The following is a 23966-nucleotide window of genomic DNA, read 5'->3' as shown; positions in this document are numbered from 1 at the left end:
CGTAATATAAAGAATAAAAGAATGTCAAGTACGAATGTTTGTGTCGGGTGTTCAGGGCGGAAATGTTGATGCTGCTTTTTAACAATGCTATGCTAACATAGGGAGAGTGTGAGGAAAGTATGAATCCTACCGCTTTATCCTGTACTGACTCGATGCGGTTCTGTAAAGTACTTGGTTGCCATATTTTCGATGCATATTTTAATGAAGACCTGATGAGAGATGGGTAAGCGTGAAGCTTCGCTCCTTAGTTGGCAGAACACAAACGATGTTTAACTAATCTTAATTTCTTAAATGCCTTCTTAGTTATGTCGATGAGCAAAACGTGAACAAGGTGAATGCAGGAGCCAACGTTTCGACAAGTGGCCTTGTCTTCTTCAAGGCGACGTACGCTTTCCTCGCCACAGTATATATAGGTGGGGTTCTTCTAACGGGGAGAGGGTGTGAGGCGTGAGGATGCGGAAACGAGGGAAGGTGTGTTAGCGTGTCGAATTGAGAGTAAAAGAACGCTGTGCACAAGGTCAAAGCCAGGGCCACCACTCACCCCCCCCCCCCCTCCCGGTCTGTCAACCCACGCCTGTTAGCCAGCGTCTCAAGGGCGTCTGACACACACAGCTGAAATAAAAGAAAAAAGAAATAAAAAGAAAAGAAAAGGAGAGGAATGCAAAGGAAACAAAAAGGCGCGTGGGATAGGCCAAGAAATCCAACTAAGTGTTGTTGCCTATAGCTTGAAGTTTAGCATAGCGAATAGATTCTAAAGCTCCCTTTGAAGGGAGCTTTAGAATCTATTCGCTATGCTAAACTTCAAGCTATAGGCAACAACACTCAGTTGGATTTCTTGGCCTATTTCCCCCCCTTTTTTTCCTTTGCATTCCTTTCCTTTTCTTTTTTATTTTTCGTTTTTTTCAGCCGGTGTGTCAGACGCCCATGACACGCTGGCTAACAGGCGTGGGTTGAACGAGAAGGGTTGAAATCTGGGCCAGTTGGTACATACTTGAAGGAAAAAAACCAGTCAAAAACACAAAGGACAAGAGGAGAGGTTCACACCACAACGACTGGTTGTGGTGTGGGTTGACAGACCAGGGTGGGGGGTGAGGGTGGCCCTGGCTTCGACCTTGTGCACAGCGTTCCTTTACTCTCAATTCGACAAGCTAACACACCTTCCCTCGTTTCCGCATCCTCACGCCTCACACCCTCTCCCCTTTAGAAGAACCCCACCTATATATACTGTGGCGAGGAAAGCGTACGTCGCCTTGAAGACAAGGCCACTTGTCGAAACGTTGGCTCCTGCATTCACCTTGTTCACGTTTTGCTCACCGTCTTGAATTTCCGTCTCCCGCATTCCCCGTCTTTCCCCTGGGTTCTTAGTTATGTGTGCTACGTGCGTATGCCAAGTTATATCTGTAGTTAAATAGACGCCCAGGTATTTGAAAGCTTTCACTCTCTCTATGATTGTATTGTCCATTGTGTAAGCATTTAGAGGAGTTTTATAAAGTGTAGAAAATGTCATAAGCTTTGTCTTTTTCTACGTTATACTCTATGTGTCAGAGCTTAAACCACTGGCTGAGTTGCACTGGGTCCAGTTATAAGACAGTGACGCCCTCGGGAGGTAATATCTGCGTGTAAATGACGCAGTCGTCAGCAAAAAGTATTATTTTAAAACCTATGTTATTGGTTAAATCATTCATGTAAATAAGAAAAAGCAATGGTGCCAGAACTGACCCCTGTGGTAATCCTGAGAGAACATGCGTGGTTCCAGATGTATGTTCCTTAAGAACAACTCGTTGATATCTATTAGATTTAGGAATTCGGCAATACAACCGGTTGTGGTGGAATCTAATTCTAGGTTATCGACCTTCTTCACTAGTTCGTTATGGACCCGCCGTGGTTGCTCAGTGGCTATGGTGTTGTGTTGGGCTGATGAGCACGAGGTCGCGGGATCGAATCCCGGCCACGGCGGCCGCATTTCGATGGGGGCGAAATGCGAAAAAACCCGTGTGCTTAGATTTAGGTGCACTTTAAAGAACCCCAGGTGGTCAAAATTTCCGGAGTCCTCCACTACGGCGTGCCTCATAATCAGAAAGTGGTTTTGGCACGTAAAACCCCAAATATTGATTAGTTCGTTATGCGTAACACGATCAAAAGCTTTTCCAAAATAAATGAATATTGCGTCTGTGTATTTTTCCTCATGATGTAGTCATGAAGGTCTGTAACTAGTTCAAACAATTGTGTTTGACAAGATTTTGACCATCTAAAAGTAAAGTGTTTATATTCAAACGGTAATAATGCGTGAAAAGAAAGTTTGCTGCTCATAGAGGTCAGTGATATCGGTCGGCAACTGTTAGGACTTGTGCAATTGCCAGATTTGAATGAAGAAATGACATGCGGCATTTTGCAGTCACCAGGAATGCTCCCGCTGTCTAAGGACTGCTGAAAGATGAGCGACCGTGAAATGGAGGAAACGTGCTTTGTCATTTGTAGAAGTTTAGTGTTGACGCCGTTAGGACCAGGGCTTGAATTAAGTGGCAACCGCTCAACAGCACAGGCTACGCTTAGTGCTCTAACGGTTGCCTGTGCACATGGGTGACGAAGAGCTGAATTTGTGTCCTCAAAAATAGCTTGAAAAAGTTACTCGGTAGTGAAAATTTCAGAAAAAATAATTAATAAATACGCCGGTTGTGGTTTCCGCGGGGACAGCGTTACCGCTTTCGTCGTTTATTGGATGAACTGCATGTTCTTCTTTAGGATTAATCATGCGCCAAAATTTTCTAGGCTTAGTTTGTAACAAGTTAGCTAACGTATAATTAAAAAAATTATATTTAGTCTCAATAATTGCTGTCTCACCAGTAACGTATTCCCCGTTGTATTTTTGCCAACCACTGTTCGTGTTTGTTTTGTTCGCTGTTGGTATGCTCTCTTTTTCCAATTAAGACATGTTTTAACATCTGCTGTGAACCATGGCGTATCTATTGTGGTTTTAATGACTATTTTAGGGATACAAGTAAGTTCAGTTGCCGTTGTTTTATCACGGACGACAATCCAGTCCTAATCATTTGTGCGGGTATTAAAAGTGGCTTCGAACATGGGGGCGAACTTATCCAACATTCGGTTTGGTTTTGTGGTGTCAGCTCTGGAATAGTTTAGTATCTCTGTTGTGACAGTATATTTTGCTTAAAAAGACAGCGGAAGTATACAGTGAACGAATCTGTGGTCGCTTATTCCCTGAAGTACGTTTGTATGAGCTTTTCCTGGAGTATCTATATATAATATAAATGCAGCACACGTCAAGCCTCTAGTCGGCTCGTGTGCCAGTTGAACCAAATCGAGCATCTTTATTGTGTGAAGAAAGTGGGAACGCTCGTGCAGATTAGCCGAACAGTTGTTCACACAGGACGTCGTCCATTTATACCAGGGTAATTAAGATCACCGCCTAATATCGCTTGCAATAGGGGTGCTCTATAGTCTTTATAGGGTTTTCTCTATACATTCCCTAAGAAACCTGGACGGGATTTTTCCTCTGTGAGCTTTTCTGAATGGTAATTTGCTGGTTTTATTGTCAAAGCTGTTAAATCTACTGCGTTAGGCTCGATCTACCGGCTACCGACCTTTTACTGTTCCTACATGGCTAGGTATCGAGCACGGGCGCAGAACTTTAACTTAAGGGGGTACTAAAGAGAAAAAAAAAATAACTTGAGCTGTGTTTGCAAATAACCATTATAAATGCTGGAAAGCGCACTCTTACCATGAGCATTATGACCTGGTAAGTGCTAAAAGACGCGAGAAAAAAATAGGGCTCGTGCCGCTGGCATGAAATTCCCGCACCCTAACACTGTGGTGTCACGGATTTTGATGACATCTGCTAGGGCCTGGTCAATCTTTTTTTTATTAGCGAGTATTTTATTAAATTAAATTATGGGGTTTAACGTGCCAAAACCACTTTACGATTATGAGGCACGCCGTAATGGAGGACTCCGGAAGTTTCGACCACCTGGGGATCTTTAACGTGCACCTAAATCTAAATCAGCGAAGATGAACTGCATTGTATTCTAAAGGAGCCAAAGACCACAAGCAGCACGTTTCAAGAACTCTTACCAATACGCATCAGACCAAATACCAAAATATATTTTGAAATCCGTGTCGTCCCAGTGACGTCCCGGCGCTGGGATTACGGCGTGAAATTCGAAAAGCAGAACTTTGACACATTTGTTCCTTATAACTATCTACGAGTAATTGCGACATTTACGAAGGTTAGCTTTTGAAGAAAGCACTTGATCAATCTAAGTTGATTTAGTGTGTCTCGAATTTTCTTTAATATGTCAACTAAGACGACATGTTCAAAGGCCGATGAGCGAGACATAAGGACGAAGGACACGACGAGGATAGGAAGCATGGGAGGTGTTTTCCATGCTGGTAAGCGCTGTATTCCACTTGACAGACGCACCGTGCACGTGGTGTTCTGCGTGTGCCCATTCATCCATACATATTTCCAGAGTACAGCAGACTAGATAAACTTACCTGTTACCACTCCCACTGTAAGCACGATGAACAGCGTTGAAGTAGCAAAGAATGACACGCTGTATCCGATGGACATCATAATGCCACCAAGGACGATGGTATAGCGTACTCCGAAACTTTTAATTAGTGCTCCAGCCACAAGGCCTGAAGAGAGATATTGGTTAAGGAATAAAAGACGTGGAACAACATTTTTCTTTCATGCATTGGTTCTCATTTACAGGAGGCATGCTGTCGGTCTCATATCGAATTGTGCATCAGTAATGTAAGCCTTTCATGGACACAATCTTTCATCCCTACTACCCGCACCCCCTCTCCCATCGTTAAAGAAGTCCAGGTGATAAACGTCAGAAAATCTTGAAATTGGGCTTGTTGGTGAGGTTACACTATTGTTTTTTTTTTGCGCTAGCGTTAGCAAACAACACGAACAAGGACGAAACACAAACGGGCGAGGATGAACATGTGAAGTCAGTGTTAATTGAGCCCTTCACAGGCAATGAAACGGCGGTTGAATGCGCATCTGACACCACACCAAAGCACACCAAATACAAGAATCCCAATGGAAGACAGCATTCGAGCAACGCGGAAGGTGTTCACGTCAAAATGGCAGCACGAGTGGAACCTGTGCTTAGCGAATGGAAGACTTGCCACCACCAAGAACAATTCGTCGAAATAATTTGGTGTGGACTAAGAATTAGGCTCCACACACCTGATCCACATTTTTTTTTACTTTGAAATGAGCACCAACCAGATGTCCACAGTTCTTAACACAATTAATCACCAAAATATTTTCATGAATTATGCAACTTACGCGTACCTTGACATGCCACTTTTTTAAGAGATGATTTACTTGAACCCCTAACGCAAGCCCTAAACTAATTAAATAAAACATGTCTTATGAATAAGCTTCATAGCAACACAGTTTTAGCTACTTTATTTATTGATCTTGTAAAACCTGGTGGCACGCGCCGCATAACCTAAGTTGCTCTAGCTCCATTAAATTCAATTTTACTAACTCTATGGTTTTCAAGGGCATCGGTAAATCATATGTGCTCCAACGTAATTTTATTTGTCTGAAAGCTTTATTATGTTCCTTGTGATATGTGATTAGTTACCCTAGATAAAAACGCTCCTTCACAACTTCATGAGGCCGACTTCTAATCGTGGTCTATTCTCTGTTTCGTCTATTTATCATGTATTTTAGTTTTCTGCCTATTAAAGTGGCGAATTAACTCTTATACATAGTCATTTTGCGTTCTCAGTAAACCCCCCCCCCCCCCCCCCCCCACAGTCACGAATTATGACAGACTGACAATGTGTGGTGTTTTTTGGCCCAAGGACCAGCTTTGGCCAATGAGTGCCAAAGAATGTTGGGGCGAAGTCAATGACGCGGTGAATGACAAGGGTCTGACGTAACGTGGCTTTTAAGAGGCCTAAAATTTTCACTGTAAGGTATGCAATGTATAGAAGTATTAAAATAATGTCAGGGACGATTGATGCGAGTGATTACCCTACATTATATTCCGGAAAGTGAAAAGAAAAAGAAACATCGCTTCCAGTAGCACTACTGCCTCACTGAGACTCTTGAGCACAAGGGCCTGGAGGCATGTGCGCTACAAAACAGTACGCTCGCAGCAACACCTTCTATATAGAAGGAGTGCTACGATTCTCTCGGGCTAGTAACATGTAGCACAACATCATTGAAAAACTTTGGTGCTGCGTTGGTCTAAAAAAATTTTTACTTCCGATGTGAGGGAATATGTAGTCTGTATGCCAGAAGAAAGTGCTTTTTTCATTCTGCTTGTGCTACCCGGTACTCCACTGTACTCCAGCAAGACGTGGAGTACAGTCAGCCTTTCGCCTCATCTGCCACGGAGAGGAGGTTCAGCGCCAGTCAAAAGGAATGAGTGAGTACCGTATGTGCACCCTATTCTGAGGCGGCAAAAGAGAACTTCAGTCGTGACTTTGCTAATGATGCCAGTTGCCCAAAAGTGGCTTAACTACATGAAGTTTATTAAATGTTTGGGCATATAATACAAGTGTTGCCAATAGCTACTGAGTTTTCTGCGTGGGAATGGCTTCAAGCCTGTGGCAGGAAGTGGTATGGACGGATTGCTAGGTTTCGTTGCTATAGAAGTTGCCATTTGATCTGCGAGCTCGTTACCCTCTATATAGGTACTTGTGCCCAGGCACCCAACATATTACAACCTGTTGGTCAGATGCATGCGTACTGTGGAGCAGATAATAGCGGTCGTTCATGACAGAATTTTTTATATTTTTGTAGCAATTGCGAAAGCTTTCACGACACTTAAGGAATCTGTGAATATAATAGCCTTTGGAAGCTTTGTTTTCTTGATGTGTTTAGTAGTCGACAATAGTGCATAGGCCTCTGCCGTATAGACACGGGGGTCTGGCTGCAGAACGTCGGATTCCGAAAACTATGGACTGATAGGTGCGTAAGAGACGCCGGTTTGTGACTTTGATGAATCTGTGTGAAACTTTGGGTGACTGACGCTCCAGAAAGTGCATTTGTATGTGCCCAGCTGGATCGTGTTTGTTACACCAATAAATGATTTGCCATAGTAGTTCTGTGGAAACCACCCGAACAGTTGGATGTCTGATTTTCGCTTTATTAATTACTTCTCTCCACCTTGCGGGTTTCCGCAGAACTACAACGTCAAACACTTGCCTGTGCTTCGTGTTGTCGATAAATTCGACTTCGCCCTGCCATCTGCTAGCCGCCTGGTTAGCTCAGATGGTAGAGCGGCAACCCCGGAAAGGCGGTGGTCTCGGGCTCGAGTCCCGGACCAGGACGAATTTTTCTTGAACTCTGAGAATTTTCTTTCGAGGAACCCGTATGGGTTTCCTTTGTAGCAATTGCCACGAACGGGTGGATGTCTGATTCTCCCTTTATTAACCAATAAATTATGCGTCACACTCAACGAGTTGCCATTGCCACGGCGGAAACAGCTCCGCTGGAGCCATTAGAGAATTTTCAAAGACTGGAACACCCATTTCTCACTGAGGTTTCTTAAACGCAGTGAAAAGGGGTTCTGTAACGAAGAAGAGTAGGCCTACCTGCGCCACAGCACCATCGCTACCGGCATGAGGTCGTGGTTGCTGTCTTTCGCCGAACGCTTTGATGAATATGTCGTTGCCTACGCGAGCCGAACTCTGACAAAGGCCGAAACTAATTACTCTGTTACAGAGAAAGAGTGTTTAGCCATTATTTGGGCCCTTGGAAAATTCTGTCCTTATTTGTATGGTCACCCTTTCGATGTCGTCACTGACCATCACGCCCTTTGTTGGCTGCCTACCCTTAAGGACCCATCTGGCCGTTTTGCTCGCTGGGCCCTTAAGCTACAGGAGTACGACGTCCGCGTTCTCTACCGTTCCGGCCGGAAACACACGGACGCTGACGCCCTTTCTCGCTCACCGGTCTCCGCTGACTGCGCTTGCCTATCCGCCCTTGAGCCCACACTTCCATCTCATGCACTGCGCAACATGCCGCCGGAGCAGCGCAAGGATCCCTGGATCAGTGCTCTCATCAGCATCCTTTCTGATCCATCCACCTCTTCACAATCTCGCGCTCTTCGCCGCCAGGCTACCCACTTCTGCATTCACGACGGCCTTCTTTATCGTCGTAATTACGTCTCTGACGGTCGCAAGTGACTTCTCGTGATACCCCGCCATCTCCGTGACCTTATCTGCGACGCTTTCCACGCAGACCCTCAGTGCGCACATGCCGGCCTCTTCAAGACCTATGCTCGACTACGCGTCCGATTTTATTGGCGCGGCATGTATAACTACGTCAGAAAGTTCATTCGCTCCTGCGCTCAGTGCCAACGCCGAAAATCACCTCCCGGACAAGTCTACCCGTCACAACCCCTTCCCTGCCCTAAGCAGCCCTTTGATCGTGTTGGTATAGACATATACGGACCGCTACCCTCCACTCCAGCAGGCAACCGCTGGATTATTGTTGCAGTGGATCACTTGACCCGCTATGCTGAAACAGTTGCTCTGCCGACTGCCACCGCCTGCGACGTTGCATCATTTCTGTTACGACATTTCTTTCTTCGCCACGGGGCCCCTCGCGAACTTCTGAGCGATAGAGGCCGCGCCTTTCTTTCCGATGATTTGAAGGCACTACTCGACGAATGCCGAATCGTTCACCGCACCAGTACAGCGTACCATCCACAAACTAACGACATGACCGAGCGCTTCAACCGTACTCTTGGCGATATGCTCTCCATGTACGTCGCCTCTGATCATTCAAGCTGGGACCAAGTTCTCCCTTTCGTGACGTATGCGTACAATACTGCGGCGCAAGCAACTACTGGTTTTTCCCCTTACTTTCTCCTATACGGACGAGAACCTTCTACTACGCTCGATACCATTCTTTCATATACACCTGACGCGTCCGAAAGTACTCCGCTATCTGAAGCTGCTCGTCATGCCTAGGAATGCCGCCAGCTTGCCCGCTCTTTTTCCACCGAGGACTAGTGGCAGCAGCAATCCCGTCAACCTGCCGGCCGTTCTGCACCAACTTTTTCGGCTGGCTCTCTCGTATGGCTTCGGGTACCCGCTACTACACCCGGCCTCTCCTCAAAACTTGTCGCAAAATACCTAGGACCCTACCGCGTTCTGGAGCAAACGTCCTCCGTCAATTACATCGTAGAGCCCCTCACGCCATCGACGGACCTACGCCATCGCGGCCGCGAACTTGTCCACATCTCTCGCCTTAAGCCGTACTACGACCCAATAGTAGTCTCTTTGTCTTAAGCCGCCAGAATGGCGCCTTTCTCTGCGGAGGGCGATTGTAACGAAGAAGAGTAGCCTGCCTGCGCCACAGCACCATCGCTACCGGTATGAGCCCGTGGTTACTGTCTTTCGCTTAACGCTTGTGACGGCTACCCGTTCGCGCCCGTTGCTAATAAATCTCTTAGCAGTTCTCTTACTGCAGGTCTGTTATGAAAGAGGGTGACACTAGCCATATCATTTAGAGTTGAAGAGAAGGGTGCTAATTGCTTGCGCTCCTATGAGAAAGTACATGAAGCTGGAGTACGACCTTTGAAGATGAAGCGACTATTCACTAGTTTCAATGTAGATACTTTCTACAGGATTTGTCCTGAAGGCACCGGTCGCCAGGCGGATGCATAGATGATAGACAGGGTCCAGAACCTTCAAGGCGGTGCAGGAGCCTATTGATACACTATGGCCCCGTAATCTAAACGAGTTTGAATTAGGCTTTTGTACAGGTTCAAGATGCACTTCCGCTCGCCACCCCACGTTTTGTATGATATAATTTTAAGAATGTTCATGGTTTTTAGGCATATAATTTTAAGGTACATCAGGTGTGGAATAAAAGTTAACTTTGGGTCCGAAATACTGCCTCAAATTTGTGCTCTCTGTTTACAGGTAAGCGTTAATTGACCATGCAACTCAATATGGGGGTCTGTGACCAGGCCTCTATTTCTACAAAAGAGGAAGCAGGAGCTTATAGTGGGATTTATCTGAAATCCATTCTCTTGTGCCCATCTCGATAATTTGTTCAGACCAAGTTGAGCCTGTCGTTCACAGATTGCGAGCTTTCAATATCCAAAGCCCATCTGCACGTCATTAACGTAAGCGGAATAAATGAACGTAACGAATTCATTTTTATAATAAAAAGGCTACAATTAAGTACTCCACCTTGTGGTACCCCGGTCTCCTGGATAAATGGCCTGAACAGAGCATTGACAACTCTAACACGAAACGTGCGATTCGATAAATAACTTTTTTATTAGGTTAAGTACGTTGCAACGAATAACTATTTACGAGAGATGTCGCAAAGTTCTGTAACACCAGGTGGCGTCACACGCATTTTCTAAATTAATGAACACCGTCAGGAAGAACTATTTGTGGACAAAAGCTTCACGAATGTATGCGTCAATCCGCACGAGGTGGTCAGTCGTGAATAGGTCTTCTCTAAATTCACATTGATAAAGTTCAAGCAATTTCTTTGATTCGAGGAAGCGTAATATCCGACGATTGATTATTTTTTCAAATAACTTACAAGGGCAGTTTTTTAGTGTTATAGGCCAATAACTTGCAATGGAAGATGGATCCTTACCCTGTTTCAAGACAGGGATTAAACCACCTCTTTACATGCTAAAGGAATGTGCCCTGTTGCCCACCTAGTATTGGAAAGAAACAGAGCCATTTGTGCATCAAGATGACGGTGTTTGATCATCAGGTGCATAATTCGATGAGCTCCCGGTGTGATGTCGCGGATCTACGACGAATCAAGTCGCTGATCTCTCAGCCATTGTTTTGTTTTTTTTTTAAGTGGATGGTACAGTGCGCCTCTATCGGTCACGCGAACATGTAGCGTGACGTAACGGAGCTCCGCATGTACACATACTCTGTTTATTAAAATAAGTTCCTGTTCAACTCTCAGCCTGGTCTGATTACATCTGCGCGCGGTCCGCGGAAGTGCGACCCTTTGTTCGCCGGACGGCGTCTACGACGGCTTCGTCGGCGATACGGCACCCGGAGCACTCTTCTCACGAGTATTCAAAGCAGCTCCGAGCTTGGCTGCACCAAAAGGACGGTTGTTATTGTTCACTTCCACTGTATTTGCGTTTCAATGCCGTACTTTCTGCTACATATTTGTGCATCAGGAAAGCTGCGGCGTTATGTTATGAACTAGAAGCACGCTCGAAATGCTCTCCAAGGGCACTGACCTGGTCTTCCTGACTCTGGCCTTGATCGTCATCTAGCGGCAAATGTTGAGAACGCCACATTAATAATTTTGTTACCCTGTACGTTTGTTTCTTGCGTATATGAAATTATACCCGAGATATACTTTTGCCAGCCCTCCCTTCCAGCAATATGTGCGTCGTGTTCTTCCACATTGTGATTTTATGTGTTTTAAGCTTATGAGGTTCTCAGCCATCGGAGAGTCACACAGGAGACAAAACACCTTGTTCTGCCTTCTGTGTGCTTCGTTACATTCCTTATTCAACCATGGAATGTGTCGTTTAGAAGTCTATGGTATGCCCATTGATGCGGCTTCAGTTAAATACGCTGTCGGGTATGCCACTGCATCATCAATATGAGGGCGCGGACATCATCCTAGGAACTGCGTAAGTTCCCGAAAGAGCATGCAGTCACCTGAATCGACTTCCCATCTGGGAATTTATGGATAGCAGTCATCTGGTTTTGTTAACTTAAAACAATCGGAAAATGATCACTTCCGTGAGGGTTCTTTATGACGTTCCACTCTAGCTACGCCATGAGTGTACCTGATGCTATGCTTATGTCTGTGGAGGAGAATGCTTTATGTGCAACGCTATAGGATGTTGACACTTTCTTAATAAGGAGGAACGCACGTGAGGAAATAAGGAAATGTTCTATTAAGCGGCCTCTCGCATCACAACGAGAGGCTCCCCAAAGGGAGCTATGCATGTTTGCATCTCCTACGACTATTTAACGTTCCGGAAGTTCATGAATAAGGCTCTGGAAATCTGTTCTGTGAATTTGACAGCGGGAGGGAATGTAAACGGAAGTAATGGTCACCATCTTTTTGAACATCAGCGCTCGGACGGCAACTGCTTCAAGGGACGTTTGGAGTTGCAATTGCTTATAGGGAACACTTTTATCAACTATTATAGCCACACTGCCCGACGAGGAGTGAAAGTCATCGCGGCCTTTCCGAAAATTGGCATATTGGGTGAGAAAGTTTGCGTGCCTAGATTTTAAGTGTTTCCTGGACGCGCATCACTTTTGGACTTAGTTTATAAAGAAGTTCTCTAAGATCCTCTAGCTTGTGCAGAAGTTCCCTAACATTCCACTGCAATATTTGCCCGTCCATTTTACAGAAGAAATGTGTGCTGTGTGCCTAATATATGAAAGTTATCTTACAGAGGCCTTCTGGGGCCCTGTGATGTGGGGTTTCTCTTTTTTGGAGCAGTCGAGAGATTCTAGACGCTCCTTGGGCGCTGGCGGCGCCGGTTGACTGGAAGTCCCGTCGATAGCCTCTTGCAGGGCGCTGGACTCGCGCTCTTGCGAGCTGTGCGTTCGCCTTGAAGGCCTCGCTTCGGGAGACGAGACTTCTGAGACCACCAACCCAGACGTTCACGGGCCTTTCTAGGATGGTGGAGCAGCGGTGGTTGCACCCATTTAAAGGGCTGGTCGCCGAGCCACGGCTACACTCTTGGTGGTCCGGGCTGAAGCCGGAGTCTGCTGCGGCGCTGCTTCCTTACGCGCCACATCAGCATACCTTGTGGTATGACGAAATCAGAAACGTTCTCGCGTTTCCTTGAAGGAGGTGCTTTCTTTTTTTTCCAGTCATGAATTCTCGTTTTCTTTTCTATGTCAGACAAGCTCGGGAAGGCGCTGTGTGGTTTGCCGTCGCAGTTCGTGCAATGTAGTGTGCCATCGCAGTTGTGTGAGGGGTGACCATGGTCACCACACCTCGCACAAGTTTGGTGGCCTCGGCAGCTTTGTGGACAGTAGCTATATTGTTGACATTTGAAACAACTTCGAAGGTTCCGGATGCAAGGCCTGACACGAATCTTAATGTATCCTGCCTCGATCGTCACGGGCAGAACCCTGGAGTCGAATATATGTATGATATATTTTGTTGGAATTTCTTTGTTCGCTCTCCTCATCTTTATCCGCTGGACATTATTCACGTTCTCACTCATCCATCCCCCCGTAAGCTCTGTCTCGATCAGTTCAATAAGTTAATCTTCTGAAATGACACCTCGAACAGCGTTCATTGCGCGGTGTTTGGTTACGATCACTGGGATGTCCCCGAGTTACACTAGCCTGGACTGCATTTCGCACTGTTTCTTGTCCCGTAGTTCACACAGACGGTCACTTTTGGCCATCTTCGGGGCTTTGTACATTTGCTTTGAGAGTCTGTCAGTGATTTTACTACGTGAAAACGTGAAATCATTCTCGCTGTCTTTTCTGTCTTGTCCCTGTGCAATAACTGTATTTGGGAAATTGATTGATTGATTGAATGAAAACATCTTTATTTGCTGAATATTCGTAGAACTCTTGGCTGGGCCGCCTAGTCCGGTAGTCCACTGGTTATTGCTGCTGCGCTGGCCCTCCCCACCAGCCAGTGCTGATGGTCAGGATCATCGCTGAGCAGAATAGCCTCCCACTGCTCTTCTGAGGGATTTGGAATGGGGTCAACTATGCAATTAAATTGGCATGCCCACACTGTGTGGTAGAGGTTAGCTACCTCTCCACAGTGTGGCCATTGCGGAGAGTATAGCGTAGGGTATCACTGGTGTAACTTAGCTGGCGTTGGGTATGTGTTGGTTTGTAGTCTCCTAAGGGTGTTCTAACTTATTGAGGGATTTATGTGGTGTTGGGTACTCCTTCCTGGCTGTTCTTTATGGTGTGAGATTGTCAGCATACACTGCTAAAGCATTTAGGTCGCAGCACCCTTCAAGGTCATCAGGGGGAGACGCCCGGCATAAAAGAGCTCGGGCGTGCCTATGAGCGGCTTCGTTTCCTCCTGGTAGTTCCAGGTGACCGGGAAACCAGATGACTGAGGCTTGGCTGGGTGGATGCTTAATCAGCAATGACAACCCTGACCTGTGAATTAATTCATTATTGAAGTTGCGACAGGCGTTCTGGGAATCGATGAACACATCGGCGCTTGGGTTAGATGCTATAGCTAATGCAATAGCTGCTTCTTCTGCGTGAGTGGGGTTGGATGTTTTCATCGAGGCGCAGTTCACGATCGATCCTGGAGGCGTTGAGACCACAATAGTCATCACTCCATTCTTTGGTCCTGCGGCGGCCACTTGAAGGGTGTTCTTCTACAGGGCTTCTCCTCTTGCTTTTCTCCTTTCGATGTTATATGCAGGATGCATATTCCGCGGAATGGGGTACACGTTGATGCATCTCCTCACATCACGTGGTACCTCTTCTCTTTGGTGTATCGTGTAGGGCAGATTAATATGAATCTTTTCAAACTTTCTCTTTCGTAAGGAAATGGAAAATGTAATCGTTGCGCCCTTTTTTTGAGGACGATTGGCAAGCACATGAAAATGTGCTGCCGTAGATTTATGCCAGTCTTCAGCAGAGAGGCGAGCCACCCACCACGAAGTCCTACAAGAGGACGCGAAGAAACTACTGCGTGCGCCACTACTACAACCTTCGCATAACGCAATATGCATAATAAAGGGTGGTTACGATACACAAGATTAACCCTTGCTATCTGGAAATGGGGAAATGGAAGGAAGCGAAAAGAACACCCGAAAAGAGGAAAGGCAAGAGAGAAAAAGAAATTGAAGAGTGGGATAGCGAAAAGGTGACTGTCGATTTCGACCAGGTGGGTCAGCCTGGAGGCACCGTCTTTGTGAAGCAGAGGCCGAAGAGATTTCTTGCCTCCGCCGGGGGGCTATGAAGGTCCGAACGCTCACGATCGCTTCAACCCCCAGGGCCCCCTTTCTTGAGACACTGCAAAACCGCGTACGGCTAAGCGCTGAAGGGTCCAACTCTGATGTGCTCGGGTACGTGGTGTCCCAACACACCAAACGCCTGCTTACGCAGACGTCCGTGCGGTGTATGACACTGTCGAGAAATGTGTCAAATGTACAAATATATTGCAAGATGCTGGCAGTGAACTGCAAGAAAGCCGAGCTGTAACGTTGATGCTTTGCACATTTTCTAGTAAGTCCTCATAATTACACACTAATTAAATGTATACTTATTGGGGAGTCACTCTTGTCAAGTTTCCTCAGACGAAGACCTGCATTTCCGACTAGAGTCACGTAAACAAGTCAGTTATAGGCTGCAAGCATTACGAGAAAGCAAACAATAATCTCATCGTGGTTCCTAGCGGAACGCGGTGCGCCAAGTCAAGCATGGCAGTGCCTTTAGCAAGGACGTCGTTTTTATCAACAGGAGGGGTCTATCCCGAAGCCTCAGAGACCACTCCATCCGGGTGGCTGAAGCGGGTCTCGAAGCCTATGGTATTGCAGACTGCACGTGCCGGAAACACGTCACTGATGCTATTTCTTAGACACCACCTATTTAGACGCCATCTATAGACAGCACAATCAAGTGAAATTCAGACGCATGGGGTAGTTAGCTGGTAAATTTACCCGAAGCTCAAAGTCCGTTTATTCTTTCTTGTTTTGCCACCATTTGATCGAACTGGTGAAAACTGGTCCCGAATGCACAAACCTGCGAACTGCGATTGAAGAAAATGATGTAAGTATTCTGTTCTGTAACTGAAGTGAGCCATCTGCATCCGCAGGCTGCTGAGGTCGTCTACGTAAGCTCTGTCATCTGTTCCATCTTTACCTGGCATAGTCGTAGTCTATTGAAATAATGCAGGTAGTACAATGCAATACGCGTTTATTATTCCATTATTATTCCATTGCAATATGAGGGGTGACAGAAAAAGCCACTGCAAAGCATCTTGACTGGGCTCCCATCTCCTTTAGCATGAGCAGCAATGAGTAGCTGGATTTGTAACATCAAAAAGAAGTTCACGCTAGGTACAAGCACGTATAGATGACACATTTTCGTTCCACAAGATCAGCATAATCAGTGCTATGTCGCAGGCAAAGGAAAGAAAGGAGAAAAGGAAAAGAAAGCGAAAGAAAGAGAGAAAAAATATTCGCCGCGACAAAGCCACGAACTCGTACGACATCTGAACAATATTACAGAAATATTTCGAAGAATTATTTGTTATATATGTAAGTATGTTTATGGAGCTTGTGCAGGTTTCGAAGGAATACACTGCGCAACGGAGAAGGATTTCTACAGTTTTACATGGAGCTTCGTGCCGCGGGTTTGACGCATGCTTCTTTAGCACGTGGAGTACTTAAGTAATCCTATTGAAAATGTGCATTTACCTCCTCTTTCACGTTCGAGTACAGCCGGTGCGTATACTTGCCTTTCGGTGTAGCTGCTGCATCGTTTTTTCGTCGCTGCTTTTTCTTCGACTTTATTTTTTTACAAGGTTCGTATTGTGAGGAACCCCTTCTATGTGCATCTCCAACGAAGAATATCCCCTGATGGTGCACTTTTCGAGATACATATATAATCAGTGCACGGTCTCAGTGCCGTCGTGCTTGGCTTTCTCACCAAAACTAAACGTTGTTACTGTTTAATAACTGTGGCAGTATGGACAATCTGGCAACTGAAGAGCCCGCCATCTCAAATTGTAACTATAAAAAAAAACACTAATTGCAATATCAGCAAAATGGGCAAAAAAAGAAATATCAGCTTTAGCAATGGCTTAAAGTGAGAGAAAGAACCACATACACAAAAGAAATCTACTGAGAACTTGACCAAGTTGCTAATGTATCCAAACGACGTACAACTGCAAGACTTGTGACAGCATGAGCAGTCAGCACATGACCTGCGATAATATGAATGGCCATGCGTAGCGTGAGAAAGCATATGGCCTGTGACAAGCATGGTAAGTATCTACTGATGCGGAAATAATTTGTCAGAAAAAATTAAGGCGTACACACACTGACACAAAAGAAAAGAAACGGACAACGCAAACACACTTTGTTTTGTTCCCTTCTTCTTGTAGCCGTGTGTGCACGCCAAGGTTTTCTTCTAACATGCATCCCTAGCAGCTAGCTCCATTTCCTGTCATTCTATGAAATAATTACGCGCCCGGAAAGTCACTAACGCGGAAGAGTTAGGAAATTAAACCAAAAGTGGTCGATTTTTGTGCTTGGTATTATTGATGCGGTCGCATTAAATTTTCTAATATAATAGGCCTACAGTACTGTAAGGATTTTCAATGCTGCTGTTTATCAGAATAATTGCTCTCTGCTTCATATTACATGCGAGACGCGGTGAAAGCTCTATCATTAAAATAAAAAAAACCATAAATGTGGTTGCGATGCACTCATACACAATTACTTCTATGTTACCTTGATGTGTTACGTTCTATACATAAAAACCAAAATCTACATTTCACAAAATTTCGTTTCCCACCTAAAGCCATTCCGGAAGTGCATTGATGGCCGCACGAATGTAGTCTACGTCAGTTCAGTGCATGTTTTTTCCAATGCCCGAAGAAGAGCAGCCAAACTGCGATGAGAAATACAGCAGACTGTGCTTTTAACCCAGGCCAGACTGAATAGTCAAGTGGGTTTACATCCAGACGGCGTGTGAGCCATTATAAAGTGCATATGAAATCAGGGAAGTTTTTTTAGAGCCCTATTGTTGCACCACCTTCGGCCTGCGAGCCAGAGGGGAATCCAGATGACACGTCAATCGACTGTTTCCGACGTATGATTCGGCCGAAGGCAGCACCTTTCGCCAGGATATGTACCAGACAATTTGCGCTGTTCCCTTTGGCTCCCCGGTTTCCAAAAAATCAGCGGCATTTTTCTGTCAGAAGTTATTGGCCCCTAAAGGTACCACTGATTGAGGACGATAAACTCTTCAAGAAATACTTCCACTGACATTGGCTTGTTTAGAGGCCACCTGTCACTACCCTATCGTTTGGTGGTTTAAAAACTGCTTGATATTGAACGCGTCTTCGTCTGGGAAGAGAATTATGCGTTGGCGTGCTGTGCTGCCAAAGCGTTGAGCAGATCTTTGCATCTGATGACCCTGGTCTCTTTTATGTGCTCCGTGAATCTGCGAGCTTTGTGAGCCTTGTACAGGTTCTCTTTTACAATTGTTCTGACAGAACGTTCAGAAATTCCTTCGTCTGGGAAATTTGGCTTTCTGTGCAGCTAATTTTTGGAGAGTGAGCTAACTTTTGCCGCCCCGTGGTAGAATGATGTATGTGTAAAATTGTATATAAGAAAATCTTTGTTTCTAAGTTGTCATTGGTTATGACCTTTACTTTTCTTGATGTCTTTGTCCATACATGAACATTATAATTATTATTACTATACATCATCATACATTGTTATGATTATTTTAATGATACTTGCTTTCTGCCTCTCAGCAATGTACGGGCAATCTAAGCTTACTCCCTTATTCATCATAAAAAAAATAGAAGGCAGGTTTCTTTCCAGCTGGCAATCTCAAAGACGCAAATACTACTGAGGAAAGAAAATGCAAATAAATAAGAAAATATTATAACAAACACTGCAGAGCTATAACACAAGTCAGAATCTCGTAAGTGTGTCGCCACGGGCATCCGCACGAGACGCATGACCTAGTTATTTAGTGAAATCACCAAGTAAGGTAAAAAGAAAACTACACCAGAGCTCGCCCGTAAACTTAAAGGCCAACTGCAATGACAATTCACTTGGGCTAAATTGCCTATAAATGCTTAGCGTAAACTATCACTGTAATCTTGGCAAAGCCACGGGGTTCGTAATTATGGGAATTTCCGATTAGCAGGCTTTAAATAGCGCCTAATCAGACGACGCGTGCGCACCTGGCGGTAAGCGGTAGCGATGCAGAAATGGCGAAGGCTGGAGAACCATACACAACAGCTGATCTCTCAGTTGCGCCTATAGGAGCCCAGGCGCGTGACTTGAGCTGTTGCGAGAATGCCGACGCGTTGCGTGGCCTTCGGGTGCTCGAACACATACTCGAGCACGATAGATAGCTGTGCAGTACACAACGCTGAGTAGAGGAAGGCCGGAAACATCTTTTTTGTCCCAGCTGTCCGGGCGCAGCAGGCACGTTCGACGCGGACCAGCCAACGCGCATAAAGCATGTAAACTGCCCATTTGACGAAGCTGCACACTCCACATTTCAACATTACACTCACTTACCCATGCAAAACCTGCTTGGCAAATGCTTTCTTGCAAGCCGCGAGTAGTACTGTGCCGGAAGTGCTGTAAGCAGCAATGGCGCACGAAAAACAAAGGGGCGATACTCTCGAGCCATCATTTCCGGTAGTAAATCATTCTCAAGACATTTCGCGCATCTCTACATCGTACAAGTCGAAGTAGACGAACGAAAGCTTCTCTGACAGAGCGCTAGAAACGCTGTCAGCAGGAACCGCATGCTCCATTTGCCACGGAGGAGAACGCGACATGGCAGCCGTGGTGTAGATTCGACCGAAACTCATGCGGGAAATGGAGTTGATGCTGCCAGAGCGAAATGGTCAAAACTTTATTGCGGCCGGAGTCCGGCCTGTCTGGCCGTGAGTTAACGTACACTTAGCACTCCGGCCGAGCTAAGCCTCAGCTACTTGTCATCCTTTACTACATATGGCGGTAGTTGTCTGATCGGTCGACGAGTCCGGTGTTTCCAGCGTGACAGGCCGCGGCCGGTGAAGTCGGATACGTCATGCCGGAGTCGCTAAGGTCACAAAAATGTTACCGTGCACTTTAAACGTGACCCGCAGCAGAGGGACGATCAGTTGTTGCCACAGCGAAAGCGCCGAAGTGTGCTGTGAGCGAGCGCTTTGATGTGGGTCGAAGGCGCAAACTCAACGCGCTCGCATCAGGGGACCTGAATTGTGCATTATACAGGTCAGCATGGCTGCAGCAGTAGCGCGCCATGCAACTTCTAGCGGCTCCGGCGTGCGATAGGACATGTCCTATTCCCGCGGCAGTCCCACTAGACTGTAGAGCATCCAATAGTTGTGTGAGCATTCTTTAAAGAGTACCCCAGCACGTCACGCGAAAAGTGTAATATCTTGTATCTGCACAAAAATTTGTAATTAGCGAAGCCATTTAGTCGCTATATTAGTGTATATTTAGATGACTGGTAGCTTTATGGCGATAAAGAACAATTAAAAAAATGATCGGGGAGAATACTCATAGGAATACATAACGCTATATAAAATATGCATAGGGAAGCTTGTAGTAGGGGTGGGCCAAGTTGAAGTTTGGGATGGGTCAACTCGGAATTTGAAGGTGCGCCAACTTGACAGTTTCGGGTGTGCCAACTTGAAATTTGGTGGTGGACCAACTTAAATATGGGGGTGGGCTGACTTGAAATTTGGACATGGGAGAACTGGAAATTTGAACATGCACCAACTGAAATATGGAGTGAGCCAGCCTAAATTTGGAGGTGGGCCAACTAGAAAAATGCAAGTGGGGCAACCCAAATTTGGGGGTGGGCGAACTTGAAATTTGTGGGTCGGCCAAATTGAAAGTAGGACGTGGGCCAACTCAGATTGAGGAGTGGGCAACTTAAATTGGGGGGTGGGCGAATTAAAATTTGGGGGTAGGCCAACTTAAATTTGGGGGTAGGCCGACTTGAAATTTGGACATAGGCGAACTTGAAATTTGAACATGCACCAACTGAAATGTGGGGCTGAGTCAACTTAAACTTGGGGGTGGGCGAATTTGAAAGTTGTGGGTCGGCCAAATTGAAATTGCGACCTGGGCCATCTCAAATTTAGGAGTAGGCAACCTAAACTAGGGGATGGGCGAATTAAAATTTGGGGGTGGGTCAAATGGAGGTTGTGCCAACCTAAATTTAAGGGTGGGCCAACTAAAACGTTGGGATGGGCCAACTTCAAACGGAGGTGGGCCAACTTCAATTTGGTGAATGGTCAACAATTGTACGACTTAAAATTATGGATTAAACTACACGAAATTTAGGGATGGGCCAAGTCAAATTGAGGGGTGGGCAAACTAAGATTTGAGGGTCTGCTTACTCATACATAGAAAATTCCAGTGGAGTTCCTGCATACTTTTTTCGCCGACGTAGTGTAACTGCGCCACGCGTGGATCGCGTCCGCGCTAAGCCGGACTACATACGCGCCTTTAGCTCGGCCACCCCAATGCACTCTTCTTCGAGCGGAGGCAGTGCGCATCGAGGCTCTGCTTGGAGAACGCAGACAACCTGATAGAGAAAACCGGCTTGTCTCGAAGACTACAGCGCGCCGTAAAAGAACATCGCGGGCACACAACGACGTTGACACATCGCACGAAGCAGCAAGCCTAGTATACTAACTCTGTGGCTAGAAGACGTGCGGGACCTGTTCGCTGATAGACGAGAACGGTATACAAGCTAGGGAAGCAGACGACCCAGGCGCTGGTTATCTAGAGTCTGCAGAGTACGTCGCTTCCCGCGACTGGTAATGGCAGTTTTTTTAAGTTTCGGTATGCATCGATTTTTGCGAGCGTTTCAAACAAAAAATCTTCCACAGATGCTACTGTACGTGTAAATTATCAGAAGCGGGGCTTGCTACGTTGCGGTTGGCCTTGAAGAACTGAATTGCGTAACAACGGATTGGCACTCAAACGACGCGGAATCGGCCCTCAGAGGCAGTTCGCCAGATTACTGTCCACTTGAAAGTCGAGATTGGCACCGACTGCACACATTTGCTCATCAGGACACGAACACGGTCCAAGAACTTTGCCCCTTTGACCTAGACAATGTATGCGTAAGTAACGAATAAATAAATAGACGAAACAGTACATCGTGCTGGGAAAGTGTACAAGGGCGCGCGTGAATCAAGTTACCGGCCACGTTGTAGAAACCCCCGTAGAGGGAAACTGGAACGGACGCATCGCCACGGCTCGCACCGAAGGTGTCCATGATAGAGTTGAAGAACATCCCGGTGCAGCGGTAGAAGCAGGACGATATGAAGTTGATGACGAAGCAGGTGATGGCTATGGCCCAGCTCAGCCGTCCATCGGGGCCCACGGCTGCGGAGCCCGTCTTGGCGCGGTCGCTGCTCGGGCGCTTGACCTTCGCAGCACAGCCATTGGCGTGCGGCGCGTGTGGATCCTGCTGCGGCGAAATGGATTATACGAGGCATTGTCAGCTTCCGGTGTACTTTCGCAAAATCGACAAATTATCTTCAAAATAAAAAAGAAAAGGTGGTTTAGCTTTGTAGAATGCATATTTTAGTATGTTACCAGGAACAAAAGTGACAACAAAATGGTGCTTACCAAGGAAATTAAAGGAAAAAAAAGAATATACCCGAAGGGCGAAGCACACAAAAGCGTTGCGCTACATCTCCTAGGCCTGCGCTCAAGCAATACGCGATAGCGACGAGTTGGCGCGATGCAGCGTGCGACGCGACTGCTGCTTCGCATTAGCAACAGTGCCCAGGCGGCTACCAGGCGTCGAACAACGATGGCGCGATGAGGAGCGATGCCAGCGACGTTGCACGAGACAGACGGTAAACCTTCGGCGTTTGTCAGTGCCGAAATAAGGGATTAAATAGTTTTATAGTTTTCGCAGACTTATTCAATATTTGAGACCTTGGTTATAGTTTGGCGCTCGTCGTGCGTTCCGCTTAGATCAGATTCTAAGGTGAAACGCACGTAGACGACGACGTACGTACATAAGAGAGATAGATAAAGCGACACTATCCACAACTAATATACACTCGCCACACCAGTCGTTGCAGCATTATTTAGGAATGCTGGAGGCATCGATAGAAGGGTTATGCATGTCGTGGAATGTTACTAAAAGTTCGGTACTAGTCTTTACGTTAACTGCACAGGTGCATATATATCTACAATACCGCCAAGAAATCATTCCTCAAATCGGCTGAGTCAAGCACCATGGTGTTATTTACGATGTTAAGCTCACCTAGCGCAGTAACATTGAACATATTAAAACAAAGGCAGAACGTGCCGTAGCTATGCTCCGCTGGCTCAGCCACCGTCGCTCTGTATTACGCAGGGATACGTTACTGATGATCTATAAGATGTATGTTCAGCCCATATTAGAATTCGGCTGTGTATAGGGAACGCATGGCCCTGGGAAGGAGTGCTCGGTGTTGCACTATTTCCTGGATCGACGCACACATTCCTGTCGCCCATGCGGTCGTAAGCCGTAGCGCATGCGAGGGTTGACTACAGTGGCTAGAGTCAAACAGCTTGGCTGTAACATAATTTCTTTTGTATTCGCATTGTTGCCCAGGCTTTGTTCCTGTGCTCCTCTTGCTTTTCCTGTGTTCCTGTGCTCCCCCATTTTGCTGACGGCGCGAGGCGACTGCATGTTCTGAAGGCCAGCGATCGTAGCCGTGCGGTTGTTAAATAGTTTAAGACGCAAATATAGGCTTTATCGTTTAGCCAGTAATAAAGTGAACTTCACTCCGCTGCCACAAATCAAGGTTGTCACACCAGATTAGAAAACTGATCTTTTCCTGAAATAAACTGAGTTACGGATCAGCGCTTGCGTGTTACCTTCCTGTGTCCTCCATCTTTTGTGTGCGCTGCAGTTTCACCATGAATATGCCCTCAAAAAATTTTTGTTTGAATTTCTGTTGAGATCCTAGTTCGCTCCTTATGTGTAATCAGAAATTCACAAGGAAATCAATACAAGATGTGCTAGCATTAGTTTTACAAGGCATTGCCTTCAGAATACAGACAAGGTTTTCTCGGTGGAGAACTAAGCAGACTTTGCGTATGGTACCTTATCGGTGAAATAAAGGTGTGTTTTAACATCACCTTCTCAAGAGGCATTCACAGGAAAATACGCACAAGGTCTTCTTGGTGGGAAACTAAGTATACTTTGTGTGTGGTACCTGATGTGCAAAGCCGAGGTGAGTTTTAGCATTTGCTTCACAACAGGTTTTCACATTAGAA

The 23966-nt window shown here is 46.0% G+C and overlaps 1 protein-coding gene across 5 annotated transcripts in view; it reads right to left on the bottom strand.

Annotated features, from left to right (window-relative positions):
* Positions 1 to 23966, bottom strand: part of LOC142576490 (uncharacterized) — a 107541-nt gene that overhangs the window by 12135 nt on the left and 71440 nt on the right. For 2 of the 5 annotated variants that reach the window (XM_075686635.1, XM_075686634.1), the window contains exons 2-3: positions 21885 to 22155; positions 4513 to 4656 (exon numbers count right to left, since the gene is read on the bottom strand). In XM_075686635.1, coding sequence (XP_075542750.1) covers positions 4513 to 4656; positions 21885 to 22155 — 415 coding nt within the window. The remainder of the gene's footprint in view (positions 1 to 4512; positions 4657 to 21884; positions 22156 to 23966) is intronic. The other 3 variants (XM_075686637.1, XM_075686639.1, XM_075686638.1) reach the window with 3 other exon arrangements.

This window comes from Dermacentor variabilis, chromosome 3 (genome assembly GCF_050947875.1).
Source record: "Dermacentor variabilis isolate Ectoservices chromosome 3, ASM5094787v1, whole genome shotgun sequence".
Lineage (NCBI taxonomy): Eukaryota > Metazoa > Arthropoda > Arachnida > Ixodida > Ixodidae > Dermacentor > Dermacentor variabilis.
This window is presented reverse-complemented; position numbering and strand designations above follow the sequence as displayed.